This window comes from Clarias gariepinus, chromosome 7, assembly GCF_024256425.1.
Source record: "Clarias gariepinus isolate MV-2021 ecotype Netherlands chromosome 7, CGAR_prim_01v2, whole genome shotgun sequence".
Taxonomy (NCBI): domain Eukaryota; kingdom Metazoa; phylum Chordata; class Actinopteri; order Siluriformes; family Clariidae; genus Clarias; species Clarias gariepinus.
The window spans coordinates 26,776,104-26,801,838 of NC_071106.1; the positions used below are offsets into that span (position 1 = coordinate 26,776,104).

General features: G+C 38.5%; 1 protein-coding gene across 7 annotated transcripts in view; it reads right to left on the reverse strand.

Annotated features, from left to right (window-relative positions):
* Nucleotides 1-7,378: 7,378 nt before the first annotated feature.
* The window catches only part of zbtb38 (zinc finger and BTB domain containing 38), a 29,237-nt gene continuing 10,880 nt past the window's right edge, over nucleotides 7,379-25,735 (reverse strand). For 3 of the 7 annotated variants that reach the window (XM_053501204.1, XM_053501203.1, XM_053501201.1), the window contains 3 exons: nucleotides 24,505-24,573; nucleotides 19,443-19,557; nucleotides 7,379-13,015 (listed from right to left, as the gene is read on the reverse strand). In XM_053501204.1, coding sequence (XP_053357179.1) covers nucleotides 9,227-13,015 — 3,789 coding nt within the window. In that variant the 5' untranslated portion in view covers nucleotides 19,443-19,557; nucleotides 24,505-24,573 and the 3' untranslated portion in view covers nucleotides 7,379-9,226. Of the gene's footprint in view, nucleotides 13,016-19,442; nucleotides 19,558-21,740; nucleotides 21,779-22,718; nucleotides 23,457-24,504; nucleotides 24,897-25,735 lie in introns of those variants that run through there. The other 4 variants (XM_053501205.1, XM_053501202.1, XM_053501208.1 and 1 more) reach the window with 4 other exon arrangements.

A 25,735-nucleotide genomic window follows, 5' to 3' on the forward strand; every position in this document is an offset into this window, starting at 1 on the left:
CTCATTCATATCAATCATTAATTATTAATCATTTACTTTATTCTTGAGTAACCTAACTCATACTATTTAATAGTAAATATATATATTTTTTAGTTGGTGCAAATCAAAGAAATTGTTGTTGGTCTTTCGCCTGCTCCTGGCAACGGGTCACTACAGTGGACCATCCGGTCCCACACAAGCTTGGCACAGGCTTTTTACATGTGCACTGATGAAGTTAGACACAAAATCGCTAGGCTGAAAGATTTTAAGTTGGTAGAACTTTAAGGCGATGACTGTGGCTTAAAATATCTAAGTTGTTCAGTTAACTTAAAAAGTGTAATTTCTACAAACTCTTAAATACCAAAAGGTTCTAAATACTCATCAAGATCTATTAATTTGAACTACTTGTAATTATTAAAGTTAACAGTACTCAATATGTTTAATTACTTTGAGCATTAGAGTTTACAGTGTACTTGGCCATGTCATATTCCAATGTGGCGCTCATGTCAAGGCCTGACTCAGCTCTCATGCTAAGTGTCAACCCAGTTCAGACGAAAGCCTGGCCAAACAACCAAACTAAGCTCAAACCCAATTACCATACCCTGTGTTGAGTTTCAGTTCCCTAGTCCAGTTCAGGTCCTGTGTCACAGACATCTCACCAGGACTCTACCCAACCCCCATACCTTGCTACTGTTATGGTGCTTAGAGGACAGGTTCTGTCATGGTTCTCTTGTGCCTTCTGACCTTGTGTGTTGTGTGACTCTTACTTTGACATTTGTGTTGCTTAATGTTTCTGTTCTCTCATTTCCTGTTTGTGTTTATCGACTTCACAAAAGCAGAATAAAGACATGCAGGTTAACTTGACCCAACAGTTTGTGCTTCCTGGATTATTGTGTTTTACTGTGGCCACACCAGGATGAACAGTAGTGACAAGGTCAAGCCAGGTGTAAGGATTTCTGATAAATACCCACCCATGGCTTAGACAAAACCACAAGGTCGACCACAGATTCACTGATAAAGAGATGGAGCAGAGACATACCCCTTATTTCTCGTCATCTAAGCAGCAGCCTCTTATGTAAAATGTGAGAAGGTAAAGCATATTATCGCTAAAAAAACAGCCATGGTAATTAAACAAGGAGGACACAGCAAGCAAAAGCTGAATGCAAAAGTAATGAAATATACATGCAGTAACCACTGTTCCACTGAAACTGTTATGACTATCACTCACAAGCAGTTAGATGCCATGTACATGTTTTCTTGAATGGAGCAGTTGAAGTTAAAGTAAATTTGGACATTTTCTATGCATATTCATTCAGAATCAGAAAACATTATTCTCATAATAGAAGTGCAGTAGTGGTTCATCATTATTTCTTATTGCTTGATTATTTGTGTAAATGTTTATGGCACTGGGATTGAAGTTTCGGTAGCTGTTTTTTTATGGAGGCCTTAATAGTGGTAGCCTGATAAGAGTAACTGGAAAGATGTGTGGAAGATGAGTCATAAATAAATGTATAAATGTATAATAAAGTCAGCTTCCCTTCTAAGTATGGAGTACTGATAATAGAGTTATTGTTTTAGTAGTTATTTCACTTGGTTAATGATCTGCAAAAGCGTAGGTTTACTCTTTATAGGACAATTACAAGCGGATAAGATGTTGAAGGTGAGAACAGGGCTACTAAGATGTCTCTATTAAGTTTCTATCCATTCCCAACCAATGCCCAAACCACATGCAGTGGATGCAGTGCCGGTCCCAAGCCCGGATAAAACGGGCGTAATGCGAAAGGAAGGGCATCTGGCATAAAACCTGTGCCAAATTGTGTGCAGATCGGATAGTCCGCTGTGACGACCCCTTAACAGGAGCAGCCGAAAGACTAACACTGATTCACAATGATCGATTTTGTCCTGTCTTTCACTTTTCAGGGCATTCATAACTGGACGAAAAAGAATTATGCATGCTGGCAAGGGTCTTAAAAAATGAACAATGTACAAATCAATTATATTAATAGAAAAACATGCATGTGTTTGGCTGATGGGGTGGTCCATCAACTCAAGAATTGACCCCAGCTGAGGAGCTGAACCTTGAGTTAAATCAAGGGAGGTCTGTCATGGAAGGGATCTATGCAGGAAGAGGTCATGAGAAAGAAACACCTAAAGAAACTGTCCCCTTTGTACAAGGTACATTATTTCAGTACTGCACATGGAACACACTCAACCATTAGTGTTGACTTTGGCTTGCCTAGCAGTAACCAGTTCTTTTGGAGCTTCCAGATGAAAATCTGGTGAGTATTAAAGGCATTAACATGGAATACCCTGTTAAAAATGCGTCAAGCCAAGTTCTGTTCCATCTGGCAGGGTGAAGCGTCCTCTGCAGCACATGACGAACAGACAGTGATGGCAGATTCCAGAAGACATGAGGTATCATGTCAGTGCTGTGGCATAATGGAGAAATAAACTGTGATGTGGTGGCCTAGAAATACAGTACGTATAACATTTGTAACACAACCTATTGTAGATGCAGTACAGCCTGATAGTCATCCTGGTGACATAGTTGAAATGGTGTGGTCGCTCTACTCTGTGTAAGAGTAGGCTATGTGATATATCTGAAAAAGGGTGTGTGTGTGCATGCATACTGTATGTGTATGTCCCTGTCTGACTGAGACATATTGGTGTGTGCATGCCTGCCATTTCTGAGGACAGACAGGCCCACATTAGAGTCAGATAAAACTCACCTGTAATTATGAATGTGAACCGTCATGACATGCAAATCAGATCTGACCAAAAAAATCTGAACTGAACAATGTGGCTTGCAACATGAACGTAGCCTATAATAGCACCCACCTGAAAGGCAAATCGAGTTGGTAGATGTGAAGATTTCATAAGAGAAAATTGCAGGACATGGACCTTGATATGAAAATCAAATAAAAGACACTCAGGAAAATTGGACTTGGACGTTCAGAAGCTAGAAAAAAAAAGTGGTGAGTTCAGTAAATGTTGTACAATGTATTACATTAATTGTTGCTATTCTCTCTACCATGTTCGATGCCAACAAGTGATCACACCAAAATGAAGTTACTAAAAGGGTCTAATTTGGGAAGATTATGTAATTATGGAGCCTAATTACCACAAATTATATTCTTCCATTGACAAATAAAATACATTTAATGTTTATTATCCTTAATCAATAAAAAAAAAAAACAATAAACCAAAAAAATTAACATTGATTCTCCCTGACCAGTCTACCATTTACAGTATCTGGAAATATTGCTGTATCATCCCAGTCCATTCTCCAATACCACTCTGGGAACCCTTTTCTTCTGGGGACACAAAACTTTTTAGGCACAGTGCAGGCAAAATTCATGTTGCAGGCCCTGTCTGGGTTGATCCTCAGGTGTTGGAGGTGTTGGAATCGAGACTTCAGAATCCCAAATGCAATTTTAGGATCACTGTCTGACCCATATGCTGACAGGCATATCCCTTGTCCCCCAGCAACACACCAGAAAAGTGACTTGAGAGCAGAGAATGTAATTGTAACACGTGCATCAAGTAAAAATTTAGAGCTCAGTGGTAGGTTTCCTGCCTACCCTGCATAATGCCAAGGTTTAAGTCCCAGCCAGTGCCCAAACTCCAGCCACTGGATACAGTGCCGGTTGTGCGGATCAGATGGTCTGCTGTGGCGACCCATTGACAGAAGCAGTCAAATAACTAACAACAACATGAAGTAAACATTTAGACTCACTTGTGATGTTTATGGTGCATATGACTAAAATTTGTGTCACTGGAAAATTGTGCTGGTTTGAAGACTATGGAGGACAGATAATGCAGCCTGTGTGGAAAAGGACAAATTTGTTCTAATGTTTTGGCCATTAAAAGGTGTAACCTTTCAATTTTGCCAAAGTTAATTAACTATTTCTTTTTAGCATTTGAAAAGCAACCTTGAAATGACACTAGTGACTACTTCCATCATTGTAACGTGGTCTTTACTTTATCCATAAAACTCATCAATGCAGAAAGTTATTCAACATTCTAGCTGTAATGTCCTTTATGTAAAGACTTATGTTCACTCTTTGCTGTCCAGCCATGTCTAAAGCAGTCGATTATTAATATAACTTCTGTTAAACATTTTAAATAGATTGTCCTAAAACATTGGATTTCTTGTAATGCCACAAGGTTAGGCTTGCACATTCATGTTATCAACAGTTATCAACTGCCTGGACTTCAACTGTGTTTAAATCCTTAAAATAAAAAAATAAAAATTTTTGTTATTTATAGAGACTCTGTTCAGTACTGTACGTTATCTTAAAGTACATATTAGAGCATGTACTGAGTACAAAAGCTTTTAACTGTGATGGAGTGTTTTTTTAGGCAAGTACTTGAACTGTTACTTGAGTTGAGTTCTGCCACCTCTGATGAAAACCCAAGTCAGGATATCAACTCACCAAGAGATTGAGAAAAGAAGGAGAACAGAAGGGGACCAAGTTCATGTTCATGAGACAACTGAGCCTTGTAGAAAACCAGTGGAGAGTTTTTGTGGAGAAGATGTGTCCCTTCCAAATCACATCATAATATCAAGCTTCCAGGTACAAAGCAAACACCTGCCATGCTGTGCCACAGATTCCAAGGATGAACAAGACAGTCTTATGGTTGACTGTTTCAAATGCTGCTGAGATGTTGAGGAGGATTACGACAGATGAAAGGTAACTGGTCAGCAGCATGTAGCTTCTCGTTGACAGCCAAAGGTACAGTCTCTGTGGAAGGTACAACTTGGAATCCCAATTAGTTGTGCTGGGGGAGATAAAGAGGCAATTGATTGAGAACAGTTCAAGGATTTTAAAAGAAAAGAAAAAAGTGATATTGGTCAGAAATTGTCAATGTCTGGTGGATCTAGAGAATCTTCAGGATAGGAATAAGACTTGCTCTCTTAAATGCCACGGAAACAAGACCAGATGTTATAGAACGGAGGTCTTTTGAGATGGTCTGGTGCATTGTGGAATTAGTGGGGTTTAATGGACAGGCAGTAAGATTGGAGGACAGGATGACTTGCAAGATCTCTTCTGTTGTCAGGCTAGAAAAATGTGCGAGTAAAGAAGAATTGGGAATCTTGAAAATGAAATATAGGGATAGGGGTTGAAGACAAAAGTCTTTCCACTAAAAAGGTGGGAAAATCTTTATCAGTCAGCAGGTCAGCATGAAGCAAGAGGAGCAGGTGAAGTAAGAAAAAGATGTGGAGCTTGCAAGCATCTTGTGCAAAAAATTAGAGATAAAGTAAAATAAGAGACCAGCTTTATTTTTTTTTATTTCTTACATGTTCTCTCAGCAATTCATACATTTTTTTTATTACTGCTTCTCTGATAGTTACTGAGAAGCTCCATGCTGCTAGATCAGCTAAACTGTAATATGTCCTCATCCTCTTGGAACTCTTAGCTTCATTTGACACGGTGAACCACAAGGTTCTCTTGTCTGTCCTTACAAGCCTTGGAATCTGTGGCAAAGCATGGCAATGGTTTCCTTCCTACCTAGATGTTGTCTATTGTTTTAATAACAGGAACAAAAACAGTTCATGATAATTTTATAGATGTATTTTATACTGGCTGTTGACTAACTCTTTTTCTAAATTCTGATGTTTGAAGTGAACATAAGATGAAGCTCTGGACATGTAACAGCATGGCATCTTCTGCACAGTGGTAAAAGCATTACAATTAATGAATAATGTTGTTTATATTTTATTGCCGTTTTAAATGAAATATAAAATCTTAGGAGGGAACATGCGGTACCCTGATTGCATTAGTGTGTATTCCCTTTAACTAATATTTTGATAAAGCACATTTTGCATGTAATACATCACTCAGTCTTTTGACTAATGTAGTAAGAAGCTACATTATCTCAGTATGGATTGCAAAAAAAATCTATGAAGTTGTAAGGGGTCTCCTGGCCACAGCCCTCTCCAAGTCTTTCATTTAAGTTCTTGATAAAATTTAGGTCTGGGGTTTGACTAAGCCATTATCAAATGTTTCTCTTCTGCTAAAGCCCTTGCTGATCTGGATTTGTGCTTTGTGTCATTATCATGAGGGAAGATTTGCCCTCAGCTGTCGAATTTTCAGCGGTGGCCTGCTGGTTCTGTGCCGAAATAGATACAGCATTTTGCCAAAAAGCAATCTCCATAAAGACATGGATGAGCGAGTTTGGTGTGAATGAAAATGAGTTACCTGCACAGAGTCCTGATTTTAACCTGATAGAACACTTTTGTGATGAATTAGAGCAGAGACTGCGAGCCAGGTCTTCTCGTCGAACATCAGTATCTGACCTTACAAATGTGCTTTTGGGAATGGTCAAAAATAAAGTGCTCCCCCTATCATCCGGGGATCGCTGGTTCGAAAAGATGCGGTCGGCAGACGTCACGCGGTTCGGAGGAAACATGTGATAGTCTTCGGCCCTCCCGGCTGAATGGTAGTAGTAGCCTTAATGTGGGAGCCCTTAATGTCTCAGCTATAGCTGCAAAGGGTGGGCCAACATCATAGCAAAACCGTGTGGATATGAAGGCAGGCGAGTGAATATTTTTGCCAATATAGTGTGTTGGATAAAACATATAGGCATATTTATGAAAAAAAATATCCATGAAAAATTCAGAATTTGCCAGATATTCTTGCAGCTTCTTTGATATTGCTGTAGGTCTCTTGGCAGATGCCTTGAAAATTGTTTGTCTTGTTCTTTCATCAATTTTTGAGGGACATTCTGTTTTGCTAATGTCACTGTGCTGCCCCACTTTGTCCACTTGTTGATGGTGGTTTTTACAGTGTTCCACTGAACATCTGTGGCTTTAAATCTTTTGTGCCCCAGTCGTGGTGCATATCTTACAACAACAAGATCTTTGTGGCTTTAATGATCAGTTAAAACAATTTAAAGATTTTAACCGAAGCCTCCAGAAATAATCACTCACTCACTCACTCACTGTCTGTCTACAGTGTCGTGGGGTGTCTGGAGACTATACCAGGAGACTTAGGGTACGAGGCAGGGTACATGCTGGATGGGGTGCCAATCTATCACAGGGCACACACACTTACACTCTCATTTATACACTACAATTTGGAAAGACCAGTTTTTGGACTGAAAACCCACCAAGAGGAGAACATGCAAATTTCATGTGCACTGACCCGAGGCGGGAATCAAACCCGGACCCTGGAGGTGCAAGTTGACAGTGGATGTTAGGTGAACTGTGATTGGTTACTTTTGAGCACAGTCCCACACACATTTTTTATGCTGTAAACCTTTCAATTAGTTTCAAAAAGGAGGGAAAAAAAATCTGACATGACAACTTTATGTTCATCATAAACACATTTACAACTTTAACATGTGATGTAGTTTCAGATAATACAATTACACAATGAATAATCACAAGTTTATTGCAATTAATAATATTTATTGCGCATCCTTTAGTGGAGCATTTGTGTGAACAATTAGAACATTGGTCCTACAGAGATCAGAGACATTGCTGTTATTTAGAAGAAACAGACAAAGTTGTCATAGAGGCTAAATATTTAACAGTGATAAGAACTGGAAAGAAAAAAAAACCCTTCTTCAAATTCAGTAGAAGAGTAGTAGAATTGTTAATTGAGCTTTACCTTTAAATGCTACAAATATGTTGGTGGCATGCAAGCTGTGTTTATTGACTGTATTATGACACATTTATAGTGAATTAAACTAAAGGATTAAAGTCAAAGACAATCAAATGAGTTTGGATTATTCGAATCTAGCTTAATTTCTATAGCTTAGAGTGTGTGCAGAGATGGGATGTATGCCCACTGGGTTGGAAAAACTATCCTTCTATAGGAGTTTTTGAAAACATCTCTATCAACATGAAAATGCTAAAACAATCTTAAGAGTTAGACCTGAGCACACTAGTACAGTCATAAAGCATCTTATGCTATTATGTCTAGTGCCTAAGGATAATGCCAAAATAATGCATATACAGCAATTGAAAAGATGAACTGAGAAAAAAACATCAACATACCCAAAGTCCTAAAATAAAAATAACAAAAACAATGATTCATATGTATGACTTGGATATGACATGGAACTACTTGCTTAAGGGTATGCTTAAATACAAAGGGTTCACCGATATCCTATTGAAAATCTGTTCCTACTGCTGGAGTAGTGGACTTGGGAACACTACAGCTCATATTCTGGAGTCTTTGCACATGGATGCCATAATAAAGAAAAAAAAACCACAAACGTAATAGCTAGAATAAAAGGGTACCCATCACATTCATATAGCATTCATAACCACAATGGAGTGCCCATTTCTGAAAAAACCTTCAGTAGCCCAGCCCACATTAGTAACCCGTAGTACTAATATTTTAACATAACCCCAAAATAGTTTACTTTGATACTTTGTTAAGTGTCTATGTGCCCATGACACAAGTGCATTTATTCTTGGTGTAGCTCAGGATGTTTATAACTTTATTAATAATGCATTCATCATAAGCAAAAATACTGGTAGAAATATAAATATAAATCAAGCAGAATAAAACTGTCAAAATAACTGACTGGTCAAGTAGCTTGGTCCATTCATGAATAGGGATAAGGGCAGGGTTAAAAATAATACAATCAGCCACTAGAGGGCATCATGAATACTTTTGGTTAACATGCTGTTTCAATGTTCCAGAATTAACCAAAGTGAAAGTCAACTAATTTACTTACAATAATGACTCACTTTTGTTTCTCACTTCCTTTCGATCTACGTTTTAAAATCATGTAATTTCATGGTAAGTAAAGTAAATTTTAATGATCTGATTTACAGGTTGCAACAGCTCCTGTGAACCTGCTAGTATTTTCATGTTTGTCAAATGATTGCCTTCAAAAGGGTACATCAAAAAGAATTTAAAAACATGAATTGTCCTCAAGTACATGTATCAAATAATATGAATACAATGAAAAAATATTTTAATTGAGTCTTTAAAATGTGAATAAGTTCTGCTTCTGTTAAGCATCTGATAAGCAATGACGCATCCACTTGATCCAGGGAGGCAAACGAAACCATACAAAAATAAAATTTTCTTCTCTCATAGAAAAAAACATAAAAAACTACCAACAGTATTTGCAGGAAACAAATAAAAATACTTTTTATTTACACCATTGTAAAGTGACTATAACAACTTTAATTTCTGTCACACAGGCTTAAATGTGCATCTTCGTACTGCACTCATTAAAGTTTCCTGCATAACATCATGTTGCGCATTTCCCTCCTTCAGGATCAGTTATGGGAGTAAAAAACAGGTTCTTCTTTACACAAATGCCACTCTGACTTGGGTGACTGCAGGGAAGCCCCCTTAATGGAAGGCATTCTTGTCAGACATTTTGTATAAAGACTGGATGTGTTGAGATGGTTGTTTGTTAAACTTTTAGGCAAATGGGCCTTTTGTACCGGTGTCTCGAACCCCAGAGTGGTGTTTTTAGAAAATTCCACAAAGCTTTTCTTCTTAGATTTCCTTCTGTGTATCTCTGAATGAAACGAAGGCAAAGTCCTGTCACCTTTACATGACAACAAATGGGATGATGTTTTCTGGATTTTGGGATACATTGCTTTACCATCCATATCCAGTGCCTCATCAGTTTTAGGGCTAAGTGGTAAGCAGATTTGAGGAATTGCCCAAGGTTCAATTTTGGGTTGTTCTTTGCTCTCTGAAGCAGACAAGTATGAGCTTGCGATCATCTTTTTATCACTAATTTCTGTTTCTTTTACCTTACTAAAGTGTTTGTTTTCATGAATGCTCAGCAGCATTGCAGACTTGCACACTTTAGGGCAGTACCGACAGTTATGTTCCATAGTGAACCGCTCAAGATGTTTTGCTTCATGGCTCTTTTTGGTGGCAAGATAGAGGAACCGCTGTGGACAGTATGAACAGCGATAACGTTTTTCACTACTGAGGGTACGAGTCATGACTGTAGAGTTAAAGCATGAGCCATCTTCCGTGCAACTTTGGCAGGAAAAATCCTCAGTGAACGGGACATCTGTATTGGGAAGCTCTTCGAGAGGACATTGCTTACCACAAATCTTGCAGCGAGGCTGATGGCAGTTGATGATATGCTTGCTGAGGGAGGCTGAAGTTAAGAATGAGCTGCTACAGCAACGGCAGGTAAAACTTTCTTTGGGACTTTGACTCCTTAGCTCCATTCTAGACTCAGATCTGTCAGATGTGACACTTTCCTCTACACCACGATCCATGTCCAGAAAGTTATCTTCTTGTTCAGGTGACAGTGGCTTTGTATAGTACTGAGCAGCCTTTAACCTTTTTCGCTTAGATCGGAATCTTTTGCCCTTCTTCTTAGGTTTGTATGTGTAATAGGGACGCCACAGTTTATCATTTTCAGGATCATTTACATCATCGTATGGCTCATCTTCTGTGATTGAGCTTGAAACTTCTGTTCGCAAGCGCAGGTTTGGGAATCCTGTACCGTCCTCTGCTGAGATAACTTTCTCATGATCTTGCTTCCAGTTTCTTCTCTTTTTCCTCTTTGGGAACAGCTTTGAGCCTTTAATCTTGCGACGGATAATGGCTTCATTGCCGATTTTGACAGTTATCTGGCAGAGGGGCAGGACTTGGTTGTTTACTGATGGACCAGGACAAGCAGGCTTGGCAATGTAGGTTTCTGTCTTTCCATCAGGACGAAGGTTTTGAGTCAGGGTCTCTGGCTGTGGCTGAAGAAGTTGATTAGCCATTACTTCAATAGTTTGTGCAGCTGCTGATAATTCACTAAGCTTACTCAGTCCCTCAAATGAGCACACAGGTGGGATATTAAGGAATGGCAGAACATCTCTGCTTGTGTTACTAGTGCATCGCATGGGAGCTGAGTCATTTCTGTGCATTATCATAGATGACCTTGTGTTTTCCTCTGTTGACAAAGACGGGGTGTATCCACAGCCAAAAACAGGTGGCACAGTGGCCTGAAAGCCTGTCAATCCACTTTGGGTATTAGTGGAGTTAAGGCCTTCCTTTTCTCTACGAGACAAATCCTTATCAGAAGGCAATGGAGTTTCTACATTTTGGTCACATGGCTGGTCAAAGGTAATATGAGGCATTTCTGAAGCCACCATCTTTGGAGTTGCCATAAAGGTCACAGGCATTGAAAATAATGACTGACCACTAGTAACACTCTCTGGGTTATGAATAGAATCTGTGCCTTGAAGTGGAGAATCCTGTGAGTTAGCATCTAGTGGGGCAGTAAAAGAATTCTCATAGTTGCCCATAATTTCAGAGTAAGTCTGACTGTAAGTCTTGTACCTTTTTTTCTTGAACTTCATTGGTAAAAGTCTATAGAGTTTAATAGGGTATACACTTCCCTTAAAACCACCATTAGCAGATTTTTTATTCACAGCCAGACGAGGATCAATGCCATGAAACGACTTCTGATGGTTTTTGAGAATGTAGTAAGTCAAGAAGGTCTCCAAGCAGAAGATGCACTGATAGCGCCGCTCTCCTGTGTGCCAAATCTCATGTTTGGTACGGTATTCTGCTAAAGCAAAAACTTTATTGCAGTAGTGACAAGGATAGGCTCTTTGCCATGAATGCACATTCTCATGTCTTTTTAAGCTAGACAAAGTTACATAGGCTCGTTTACACACGCTGCATTTATAAGCCCGTTGATTGCTTGATTTGCTAACTTGATTTGCTTCAAGTGGGCCTGATATTGTACTATCAAGTTTTGAAGTATCTTCAAGATCGGAGCCTGGGAAAGATTCATCATTTGGGGTTGGTTCACTACTTGAATCTAGACTGACTGAAGCCTCTTTGCCATTCAGCTCTAGTTGTGGTAGACCTTTCATACACACTTGTTCATGATTACGCAAGCGTTTCAAGTGCATGAACTTTTTTGAGCAGTACTTGCAAAATAGATGACTGACAAATCTTCTTTTGTGACTTTGCATATGGACTGCAAGTAGTGCTGAACTGCTGAAGGCCTCAGGACATTGCTGGCAGTGGTAAGTTGTTGAAGTTGGTACATCTTCAGGTACAAGGGAAGGAGGATCTTCATCCTCCTGTGGGGGCAAAATCTGTGGAGGCAACAAGTCAGGAGAAGAGCTCAAAGCTGAATTTGAGCTGGAAGCCTGCAGCAGAGATGTGGATTCAAGTGGACTATTTTGTACAGAACCGCTAACAGGACTTTGAATTAATTCAATAGTTTCATTAGATATGGGTGCCAAACCTTTGCACAGTCGATGGCGCTTTTTAATGGGACCAAGCCCATGGTTGCTTAGAGTCGTGCAAGGTAGCACCACAGGCTTTGTGACTTCTTTATCATATTGTTGGACTTTCTCTTTCAGCTCAGAAGTTTGATGGCCTTGGTTTACAGCATATGAGTGTTCAAACATGGCGTCAACAGAATCACTTTCGACAAGTGGTATTTCTGATAGTGGTTGGTGATCCATGTCTGGTGATTGGGGGCCATTGCTACGGGAGTCCAATGAAGTAAATGGGTTGTTAACTGCTGGCACTTCTGTGATTGAGAATGCATTAGTTATTCTCGGACCTTTGGAACACTCTTGCTCTTCAAGGCGTGGTGTTTCCTTCTTCAAAGTAGAGCAAACGGACAGTTTTGTCTGATTGGATAAACTATCTGATTTAGCAAAGGCTGGGCTTTGGGCCATTCCAGAGTCTTGTCTTTCAATCTCAAGGAGCTTCTCTAGAAAAGGGATCCCTAACTTTTTCCCTGCAGCTATTAAGGATTTATTGTCCCCTTTACTTGCTAAATCCAATTTGGAGGAATAAATAAAATTAAGAATGCTGGCAAACACATCTGACTTCAGATCTGGAATTTCCAGCACCTGGCTAGAACTGCAAGTCTCAGAAGCAGTGAGGACACTGTGGAAATATCCGCTAGTCGCAGCCAGGACATTTCTGTGGGCACGGAATTTAATGTCCTCCACCACAATAGTAACATCACAGAATAGGCCAAGTGATCGTTGTTCGCTAAGCCGAGAAAGGACAGTTTGGGAGTGCATGTTGTCCATCATCCCATTACAGCTTGAATGGACCACCATCATCTACAAGTGTGGATGACAGAGAAAATAATGTCATTAGGGCAGAGTTATCTTAATAGTATAGGTGCTATGGTAGTGACTGTGAGGGTAGTTTAAATATAAGAACTGGAACAAAGTTGTTAATGGGTACATATTTTAGTTTGTTCAAGTGCAGTGACTGCAGTAACCATATTAAAGTCACTGACTATGATTCATTATTATTTACTTATGGAATAAATGCATTAAGTACAGAGCAATGACCAGTTTATAAATGAAATATAACTAAATGAGTTTAGAGCAATATAGAGGACCTTGTGTTTACCTGTGTTGTGTTGGAGCCTTCCAGGGTGAACTGTAAAACTTTTTATTTCGTTTTAAGAGAACTCTTATTTTGATGGTTTCTTAGTATGATTTGTGTCAATTTATAATTCAAAGTTTAACTCATGTTTTAGTGGAATGCCAATTTAAAGACCATGCTTTTCAGGTTTTTTGTCTAGTGTGCGTGTTAATGAGTTTAAACTCTGCTGCTATGATGGAATGCTGGATCCTGGTTTTATTATATTTAAGTGTTAATCATAATAGATTTTTTTTTTTTTTATTTGTAAACAGGTTTTGCCTGCACATAAATCCTGCCACCATCTCAGCTCATATAGCAAATCGCTACACGTCTAAACCCTTTGGAGTTAGTCTGCTGAAGTGACAGAATGTCTAGAGTAAGGCTGACAAAATGGTTCTCAGGACTCAGCACCTTATCCTCATAAAAGACTGCACAGTGCAACACCGAGTTTACTGTAAGGACACCATAACAGTTCCCAGCACTGTGCTCTGACAAACGCCTGAAAGCTCGGCTCTGCTCACAGCTCAGCACACTGTGGAGGTCAACTTGGTGATATCTACAGCACTATTGCCAGTCCAGCTGTCTGTGGATGTCTACAGGGTGTCCTCCCATGCAAGGTCTTAGCGATTCATTACCATCTCACAGCAATGCCTTTAACCTTCTCAGTAACAGCATAACATTTTGCAGTAATGCAATGCACTGTCTTGACAATACCATGCTCCGTCCAAGCCAACCCCTGCTCTGTCTGAGCAAGACAATAGTCTGCCCTGCCTGAACCATATTCAGCTCTGCCTGCTCCGTGTCCGACCCATTCCAAAATACTCCTTATTCTGTCGGAGCTAAACCCTGCTCCATCCAAGCCTTGCTCTTATTGAATCAACACCAGCCCTATCACAGCTATGTCCTGCAATACCTCCTTGCTTCGAAGATGCATTGGATGCACCACCTGCTGTCTTTAAGGACATTGCGTTGGTGCCATCGATCAGCTTCAAGAACATTATGCAGGTATCATAATGAGGTATTAAGAACACAGAGCTTGTTCCACCTCTGTGCCTTAGGAACATGGGGCTGGTGCTACCTTAAGTACATAAGGCTTACCCAGCATCCATAGACATTTTGTGTCTGGCAGGCTTTTTGCCATAGACTCATGAGGTGCCTTTTTTCAGTTCCAAGTGCTAGCCAAATACCAAGCAAACACCCAAAACCCATGCCAAGGCCAGTCCCAACTACTGTGCAGAGCTTAATTCAAATCCACATGCTTATGTTTTTGTTTGTTTGTAAAGATGTTTAAGAATGAAGCTTTGCTTACATACATCCTGCCTCTATTTCATCAGTTGGAGACAACGTGTGATTGTTAATGAAAATAGCTAAATACACCTGATATTAGGGGAAATAAAGGCTTCATACTCCAGACACTGCTTGACTACTAGGAGGCACCCCTTGCTGTTAGACTGCAGCATGCCAGTAACTATAGTTAAATGGTTATATGCACCTACAGTGGAGCATAGTCAGCCACAAATTGTGCAAGTTCTCCCACTTAAAAAGATGAGGGAGGCATGTAATTTTCATCATAGGTATACCTCAACTATTAGAGACAAAATAAAATAAAGTAAAAATCCAATTAATTAATTGGTAATTCCTTGGTAAAATACATTTTTGGTCACCTACAAACAAGCAAGATTTCTGGCTCTCAAATACCTGTAACTTCTTCTTTAAGAGGCTCCTTTGTCCTCCACTTGTTACCTGTATTAATGGCATCTGTTTGAACTCGTTATCAGTATAAAAGACATCTGTCCACAACCTCAAACAGTCCCACCCCAAACGCCACTATGGCCAAGACCAAAAAGCTGTCAAAGGATACCAGAAACAAAATTGTAGACCTGCACCAGGCTGGGAAGACTGAATCTGCAATAGGTAAGCAGCTTGGTGTGAGGAAAATCAACTGTGGGAGCAAATATTAGAAAATGGAAGACATACAAGACCACTAATGATCTCCCTTGATCTGGGGCTCCTTGCCAGATCTCACCCCATGCGGTCATAATGATCACAAGAACTGTGAGCAAAAATCCCAGAACCACACAGGGGGACCTAGAGAATTACCAGCTGAGAGCTGGGACCAAAGTAACAAAGGCTACCATCAGTAACACACTGCGCCGCCAGGGACTCAAATCCTGCAGTGCCAGATGTGTCCCACTGCTTAAGCCAGTACATGTCCAGGGCCATCTGAAGTTTGCTAGAGAGCAATTGGATGATCCATAAGAGTACTGGGAGAATGTCAGATGATCAGATGAAACCAAAATAGAACTTTTTGGTAAAAACTCAACTCGTGTTTGGAGGAGAAAGAATGCTGAGTTGCATCCAAAGAACACCTTACCTACTGTAAAGCATGGGGGTGGAAACATCATGCTTTGGGGGCTGTTTTTTTTTTTTTTGCAAAGGGACCAGGACAACTGATCCGTGTAAGGGAAAGAATGAATGGGGCCATTTATCCTGAGATTTTGAGTGTCATGTCTTTCAGCATGACAATGATCCCAAGCACACCGCCAAGGTAACGAAGGAGTGTCTTCGTAAGAAGCATTTCAAGGTCCTAGAGTGGCCTAGCCAGTCTCCAGATCTCAACCCCTAAGAAAATCTTTGGAGAGAGTTTAAAGTCTGTGTTGCCCAGCCACAGCCTTAAAACATCACTGCTCTAGAGGAGATTTGCATGGAGGAATGGGCCAAAATACCAGCAACAGTGTGTGAAAACCTTGGGAAGACTTACAGAAAACGTTTGACCTCATTGCCAACAACGAGTATATAGCAAAGTACTGAGATGAAATTTTGTTATTGACCAAATATTTATTTTCCACCAGAATTTGCAAATAAATTCTTTTAAAATCCTACAATGTGATTTTCTGGATTTTTTTCTTCTTGTCTCTCATAGTTGAGGTATACCTATGATGAAAATGACAGGCCTCTCTCGTCTTTTTAAGTCGGAGAACTTGCACAATTGGTGGCTGACTAAATACTTTTTTACACCCTGTATACTAGCATGCAATATATATATATTTATGCAATAAATATATAAAATAAATATGATATAGAGGATGTGTTCAGGCCAACTGTAAATTTGCTGTTTTAACATACGTAGTATTATTTATTGAAAGCTCCCAGTACCGAGTAGGTTTCCAAAATTGGAAAAGATGCTGAATAGGTTTGGGTCCAGGAATTATGAGATCCTGGTGAGTTAGAAACAGTTTGTTTATTTACCACTCTACTTAAATGACTAGTATTTTGTGAAATTCAAAGTGTCAAAGTTACTACAACTAAGTCATTAGAGTATTTAAATAAATTAATCAAGTCCCAGTGTGACCAAGCTTGATGCAGCACTCTTGTCCTGTTATGGTTTCTGATAGGTAAATGAGATATCAAGGTTTGTTACCTACCCCATCTCCCTGGCAGATGTACTAGATGAGCATCTGTAGATCATTTAAAATGTGGACCTTACTAAAAGTTAATAGCAGGTGCAATTCACAAGTGAAAAGATTTGTCAAATATTTTATATTGCCTTACATTAAAGAACTACTGTTACACAATTTTTATCCACAGGTTTTAACTTATGTGCCGAACAGCTAAATACAGTGGTGTGACCACACATGTAGCTACCTTAGTTGTTCATCACAGTACAGATAGTAGAGTGAATAGTATAGATAGATAACAAGGTAGGAAGACAATAGGTCTGAATTTTGTAACAAAATGTAAACAATGCTGATATCCTGCAGAAACAATATTTTGAATTTACAAAATAATAAAAAAATAAGTCTCACCTGAGACAACTACAGACATGCATAAAGGTTACTACCCCCTCTTTTTATTTTAAATGTTTTTGTGAAAAATGGATGAATGACAATTAAATTTTTTTACTGATTAATGTGGGAGCACTAAGTACCTCTCATCCCTCCCCTTTGAGAGAGCTCGGCCAATCGGCTCTCTCTAGACCTCCGGCTGCGAGAGGATACAGCATCACCCGGTAATTGAACTCGCGATCAAAAGCATTTGAATTGGGTTGATGTCAGGGCTTTGACTAGGCTCTTCTAAAACCTTGACTCTTTTATTTTCAGCTATTCTGATGTAGATTTACCGGTATGCTTCGGATCACTGTCCTGTTGCATGACTCAAGCTTTATCTTTTAGACAGATGGCCTCACTTTTGCCTCTAGAATATGCTATGATACAGAGGAGTTCATGGTTGACTTAAGGACTGCAAGGTGCCTATGAGCATTGCATAAGCTGACATTGGGTTGAATGTGCTGGGACGTCCACTCCTGGGAAGGTTGGCCACTGTCTGGAATGTAAATAGTCCTGCTCACTGTAGAAAGTTGAACTCCAAATTGTTTGGTAATGGTTTTACCTTTCCAGATTTATGTGAAGCAACAGTTGCTGCAAGACCACTGCTTATGTCTTACCCTCTTGCCATTATGTTAAAATCCTTGGGGGTCTGAGGCCTTTCTGAAGACCTGCAGTGATTCAGCACTCTTCTTAAATTTGTTCTCCTTAAAGCTAATACAGTTCCCTTATTTATGTAGAGCACAAACTGGGCTTTCATAATGTGGCTGATGTAAATATGTTAGATTCATATGCGACTTTTAACATTATTTTAAAGTACACATACAAAAACATACAATTTCAAACTGTAGCAGGAAGCAGAGAAAATAAAGACTAAACAAACCTGGCAGATTGTTTTGAACACAGAACCGAGTTCGTAAAAGTTTGGGGTGTGTGCCCATAGCAAAAAAACTAAATAATATCACTCAGAAAGACCTTTTATTTGGGGTAAAGTGACTGATGTGCCTAACTTTTTTTTAGCAGAGCCTCTGTTTCACTCAATAATCCACGACTTGATGTCTCAGCTATTCACACCTACTGTATACACTCAGATTCTTCAAAGGGAATTAGGCAGAGAAACAAAAAATAAAGCATTATTTCTGAAACATTCATCTTATGCAATTCTTATGCACAAAAACAAACAAAAAAAACTACACAGCAAGAATATGTTACAGTATATTATGTCTGAAATAATCTTACATCGGAGCGTGTTCCACACAGCAATGCAAAGGCAGCGTTTATTTAGCGAGTAAAAATCTGTGTTTGTTGTATTTCTGGGTGATTATGTCTGCATTTTTATTAGTAAATATGCTCATATCAGTGCATGCTTTCATCTGCCTTTTGATCAAAACTCTGCAAAGTGAAAGTGCGCGCCGTGGGTATAAAAAAGAAGGCTGCTCATAATCGGTGCTCGCTTTCACTTTATATAAGGCAGCGTTTATTTAGCGAGTATATATTTGTGCTTTTTTTTTTTTTTTTTTTCTTGGGTACTGATTTTGCATTTTGTCTGCTTTGCAAAAGTTGCCACTTTTTATGACTGAAACAAAGCCGTTGATATCGCCGCACCCACTTTCATCTCCCCTTTGATCAAAACACTTCCGATATGAGCAGCATTGTTTCAGTCATAATATACTCAGATCAGAAAAGGGGTGACCTTTGCAAAGCAGACAAAATGTAAAATCAGTACCCCAGGAAAATAACAATGTATATTAGCTAAATAAATGCTGCCTTTGCTTCTGTCACAAAAAGCATGATTATTACATAAATGTTTTTTTTTTTGATGAGTCATTTTCTCGGGGAAAGATTGTTACGTGCATATAAGAATATGTACGTGAAAATATTGAAAATCTTTTTGTTTCTTTATTAAAGCCCTTCCTGTTTTGTTGGACACTGACATGCATCAGCACATCTCTCCCCCCAAATAACACAGCAATTGGCATTTACTTACATCTGAATAGAGTGCATGTGAACAGAGTGCTAATTAAGGGGATGGGGCTCCAACGCGTGTGGAGACAAAAATCTGACATATGTCTGTTTTTTATTTTTAACATTAATTCATAACAAACATTTATTTGGCAATAAACCTTTTTTTTTAAATAAACCGTTTACTGCTTGTGTACATTTTTTTTCTGGGTTAATACAATATAGTTTTTTTTTTTTTTTTACAAAAACACTTGCGAAGAGAAAAAAAGTGATCAGTGATTGGGGGTCATCAACATTGCCGTCGACCCCTAAGGGATTAAACACACACCTGAATGCTCCATACCAGCAAACTGGCAAAACTTCTGAGATCTGCACACCTGCTGATGATCAAAATCAAGGACTGATGATTAGCAGCACCTGACTGCAACTTATCCTCCTAAATCCTGTGGAAGCAGTAAGGGGGTACTTAGTATTGCCCACATATTTAAAAATAAATAAATTAATTAATCAATCAATATTAATAACGACAATAATAATATTTATAAATATTAAAATAAATATATAATTATTATTATTATTATTATTATTATTATAGCATAAAGTGGCATTTGCCTAATACTAAGACCACTATGATCAGATGATTTTTATAATGTTTTTAAACAAACACACATAAAAATAAAAGAGAGGGTACTAACTTGTAACTTGAACATAACTGTATAAATACCACCATATCATAAATCTGCCATATGATATGTACATTTCATATTTCTTGAAAGTGTTGTAAACTTTGAAATAGCTGGAACTTGATAAAAATCGGTGATCCAATGAGTGAAGTTTTTTAACATACTCGATTACCTGGTCTTCATCTGTTCAGTTGCAATGTATGGGGAGAAATTTAGTGATTCATCATTAGGTATTATATGTGGGAAGCTGGATTCCCAGAGAAAATGACGAATGGATTAATTGTAGATTACATGTCTGCAAGAGCTCTGTTGCTGCCCCATTACAATCTCACAAAGTAAGCCTGTGCGACCGGTGACACAAGCCACACTATAACTAGAACTCTCAATATAATAAATAAATACGTACATGCATACGTACATGTAGTGCCAAATAAAACATTTAAAACAAATTAAAACTTTATTCAATGGAAAAGATAAACTTAGTTAAAAGCGCTACTCTTTTGCTCTCCCTTCAGACTCATGCTACAAAGTCTGACCTTCAGCATGGCATTGTAATAAAGCATGAAGCAACACTTTTTCACCCCAGAGATTCAATGTAACTAACAATATTTCTAAGGGCTATTCAACATTCTCACATCATACTAATACAAAAAGTATTGTCAAACTTTCTTTTTTCCCAAATAGTATTACTGAATATGCAAAACTGAAAATCTGCAACTATAACTGACAGATGAAGTTGGTAGCGGCATTTGTTAGTCCTTATTCTTTATTAATATCACAGCTAGAGACTGATTCTAAAGAGTTCTCAGAGTGTAGTTTTGGCAGAAATTAAGGCACAGACCTGATCTCTTAAAAATGGAGTGTACTGACAGCATGTAACATCTTAAGCCATTACAACAACCAAATATGACAAATAAGCCATTAGAAAATAAATAAGCCATATTTCAATTTACTTGCATATTAGAATGCACAAAAATGCAAGTTTAATTCACACACATTTTCATTCTATCTTTCATTTAATTACACAAATATATATATATATATATATATATATATATATATATATATATATATATATATATATATCAGTGTTTGGAATTCAGATTTGACTTAGCATCTTTAAAGATCTGAGAACTTTATGAGTAAGAGTCAAGCTCTACTTTCTGTTCTACCTTTTACGTGATTGTTACCTAAAATCACTATACCATTCCCTCATGAACTGGCAGCATTTATACACGTTATATTTACATAGCGACAAATATATCTGCCCCTTCCTGATTTCATCTACCTTTTGCATATTTGACACATACAGTTTTTTTTATTTTCAAACAAATTATGTCATATACACAGTGAAATTCCTAGAGTTGATTCAACACTGGGGATTTTGCTGTGTAAGACATAATCAACCGAAGTAAACACAAATTGTAAAAATAATGATTACACTTCAAATAACTTCATTACTAATTGCCCACTTAGTTATTCAATTAACAAAATACATTTCAGTTAGTCTATACAACCAGACTAGATTACTCTCAGCTCTGTAGAAGCTAAACTTTATTTCAACAGATCTTATCTATGCACTGCTTACTAAAAGTGCACCTTTAATATGAACTGTCAATCTGATTACAGTATTTGTGTATTTATCAGAGGTGCTGGACCATTACAGCCACTTTAACCCCTGATCACAATAAGAGCTTCATACCAGTAGTCGGTGGTAATAAATGGCGGTGGTAATAAATATAGTCATAAATAAATTGTGTGAGGATTTACATACATTTCACACACATTTTAATTTCAAGGAAATGAAACGAAATCTAGACATTATGCTTCTGAGTGTGTGTGCTATTATACATAAAAAAAACAAATGTAAATTTGCAAGGGAGTTACTGCATAATATACGTACATACACATTAGACTTTAGAAATTTAAACTGGTTTCCTGACCTGACACCTTTGCCATATGCCAGTGCCTCATCATGCATCTGTAAAGCAACGGTTTCTGGTATAAACAGGAGAAATACAGCCATCCGTTTCATTTACACAACATGATTTATTTACACTCTATCTCATTTTGCAGTGGTTGGTATATTTGCTGTAAACTTGAACTCGGATCTCTGAGTTGATGCAGTGTCCTAAACAGCTCTGAGCATAGCCTGTGTGCCTGTTCCTGGTAATTTACAGATGATTACCTTTTATCAACACGCGTATTAGAGTATGAAGAAAATAAGATGTTACGAAATAGTCTAGTTTGGCTTAACCGTGGATTTACACGTATCTATACTGCGTGCTATACTGAATGTGGCATCATAACACAGACAAAACAATCCACATTTAATAAAACACAAACCTCAACTATCAAAACAAGAGGCAGTCTGGAGGGCGCATTGGTACGCAAATCAATACTGTACTATGTAAAACATTTATTCTTCTTATAATGGCAACAACAAAAAAAATGACAGTCACAGATAAGCCATACACACAAACACTGTTTCATACCCAATATATAGATTTTGTTTTATCGTTGTAATTCTTACTTTGTGACTACATAAGCCATTGAATATTGTGAATAGCACTAATATAATAAACATTTAGAGCATTTATAAAGCTTTGTTCAAAACACAAGATGGCAGCAGAGCCTCTCCAATAGAAGCACGTCCACCTCACATTTACCAAATCATTTGTTTAAGCTAATCAGCTAATCAGAATAACTGTTTTAGAAACAGCGATCAGTGCTTAATATGTAAAATGGGTTCTGTAGGAGCTTAAGTTCGTAAAAAGTACTTGGTAGCCTCTTTAAACTGGAACCCCTCTTTTGTAGAGATCACAGAAATTAGACGCTCTAAGTTATTTTTTATCATTATTTCAAATGTCTAAAATGCTTCCTGTAAGCTCTGATCAAAGCATAGTGTTTTATTTTCTCACCAGGAAATGTGATATATCTTAGATTTTGATCTTGTTTTCCTATTTCTCTTTAGGTCCAGAGGTACTTGCAGGTCCTTGCACTAATAGCTGTGTATGTGTGTGTGTGTGTGTGTGTGTGTGGGTGGGTGTGTGCGGTTGACTGGGAGTGGCTAACCCTGATTTCCTGTATCATTTTGCCATAAACCATATACTTTAACAAAAATTCTATTTATTTTTGAAAATTATTGCTCTTCTACATTTAAATAAATGTATTAACGCACACGGTTTACATTTCACATTAGTTACACTCTTATAAAATAGTTATTATGCTGTTATTAACTTTATCGGTGTTTAAGTTTGCTCTTTTCTCCCATCGGTCACTTTTCTTCTCTCACTTCGTCTCTCTCTAGCTCTCTCAAATCTTTTCGGTCTGTCGTTTTGTCCCAGGTACGCTCTGCTTCTCTTCTTCTTCCTCTTTTGACAGTTCCCTTTCTCAATCTCTTCTGTATTGTCTCTCTTCCTGTCTTTCTGCATCTCCACATTATCTGATTGTATTTCAAATCGAATTTCTCATTGTTTCCGTAGTTGTTAATTCTGATTTGCAGTTCTGCCTGTTTCCTCACTGCAGCGCGGCCATTTTGAGACACAAACGTGAGATGATTCAACCTCTGTGAATAGAAAATGGCTGCTGGGGTTTAGCTGACGGTTCAGATAACTAACGATTTGGGAACAATGCTTGCATGTGCAACAGTTTGTGAAGAAATTACTGAAATTAAGCCAGTACTAATCGTGATTTTTATACATTTTAAAAATAGTTTCATCTATTTGCAGGTAGCATGGTACCAAAATAGCAGTAGACAAAGACCCACTCATATGACGCTAGATTTTCTGTTTTTAAATGTTTTTTTTAAAAAAGGAAATTGATTTGAATTCGCATGTCATTTATAAAAACTATGTGGCGGTGAGTGTGATAAAGAGAGAAAGAGATAGGAAACCACATGCGAAGCTGTATATGAATTACACAGCAAAAAAATAAGGGCACAGTGCATCTACCCACATAGGGCTACGATGACATCTTCAGACACATATTTAAAAGATTTACAGATTTACTCAATTTCGCGCACTGACGATCGCGCGGATCAATAAACTTCTGCAGAAACCGATGTATAAACAAACAAACAAACAAACAAACAAACCAACATAAAGCCAGTGTGCAGAGCCTTTGTGTTTTCATCCTTTCCTAAAGCAGAGAAGTCAGTATGACCACTGCTGAAACAGGCCTCTGTTGTCAGGGCAACGCATTTATCATCAATTAAGCTGAGTGATAAACGGCAAGCGGCGAAAAAATTGTGCTTAAAAGTCAGCTGAGCAGCATGTGTTAGTATAAGATGGAGCCGGCTTTGCCTTCTCTGCTCCTGCATGTGTATGTGTGTGTGTGTGTGTGTGTGTGTGTGTGGGTTTTGTCTGCTCAGCCTTTGGACTATCACACTGAGTGCATCTTTTCCTGTGATGGCGGCTCGCGTATGAGTCGCTATACCTGCTTAATAGTGCAAGACACTAAAGGTCATTGGGAGTTTTCGGTCGTTTATTTTTAAACACAGATTTTGTTGTATCGCCTTATTGATTTCGCATTCTAACTCCCCATCCATAGATGTGCGAAAAAGGGTGCCACACCCATATTTTACAAAGTGTAAAATAACATAGTATTAAAAGCCGTAGACCGGTCAATCATGGCATATGAGTTTTTGTAAACAATTAAAAATAAAAATAAATTTAATAAAAACAAAACAAAACAAAAATCCCCTACCTCAGCAAAATGAAACACAGCTGCTGCCGTCCAGTCATACGCAGAGCGAGAATCGTATCACAGCGCTTTCTGCAGAGAAGGAAACACGTAGAACTTACGATTTATTTCTGTTCATCAGAGAATGAGGTGAAACAAGCGAAACCGAGAAAAGCGCCATCTTGCAACAAAAATAAAAATTGACTCGTTGCTTGCTGTCTACCACTGCTCTCAAAGTCTGTGCGTCATCTCTCTCACTCTCTCTCTCTCTCTCTCTCTCTCATGCACTCTCTCCATCTCTCTCCCTCTCTTCTTAAAGCCCTCTTTTCGCTGAGCTACAGAGGTGGCAGCCACTGCAACTTTAATCAACATGGCTACAAAATGGTTGAGAGCGAGAGACCGAGAGATGAAGAGAGAAAGGGTACGATGCTAATGTCTGAAACGCTGCTAAAACACCAGGGAAGATGATGGATGGTGAGAGAGAGAGAGAGAGAGAGAGAGAGAGAGAGAGTGAGGAAGAGGAAAAAGGCAGAGGAGGACAGATGCATGCTGCATCGAGAGAAAAAGATACATGGGTGGATAGAATAGTATAGAAGGGATGTCTAGTCTATAGAGGTGGAGGAAAGAAACAAAGAATGGAAAAAGGAAAGATGACCAAAATATAAAGGTAGAAGCAGAATCCTATGATGCTAAAATCAGGAAGAAAAAAAAAAACGATGGCGATCTCAGGTTAGCAGCCGTGGCGGTGGCTAGGAGATTAGGGGATAAAACAGTATCTATACATTTGCATACAGACACACACACACACACACACCGCATGAGCGGTGTCTGTCTCACACACGCAGGATAGACAAATTCATCTCGCATACCGCAGACCTTTTTAATGCATATTTTAATGCAGCTAAGCTGCAGCCAGATCAATGCAGTGGCATCAGAGAGAGAGAGAGAGAGAGAGAGAGAGAGAGAGAGAGAGACGGGGACAGAATAAGGGCACAGAGGGAAGAGTGCGTAAAAAACATGACTGAAGAATGAACGAGGGCACGGAAACACAAGGGAAAATGATGGATGGCGGGAGAAGGGGATACGAGACGGGAAATTGAAAAAAAGAAAAACGGAGAGAAGCAGAACAAAAGGTTGTTACTAAACCAGAATGGATTAAATAAGTACACTGTGTAAAGATAAACAGAATATAGATGAATCAGTCATGATTGAAAGAGGGAAAGAGAGATTTTTAAATTCTCAGTGGTTCTGAGTC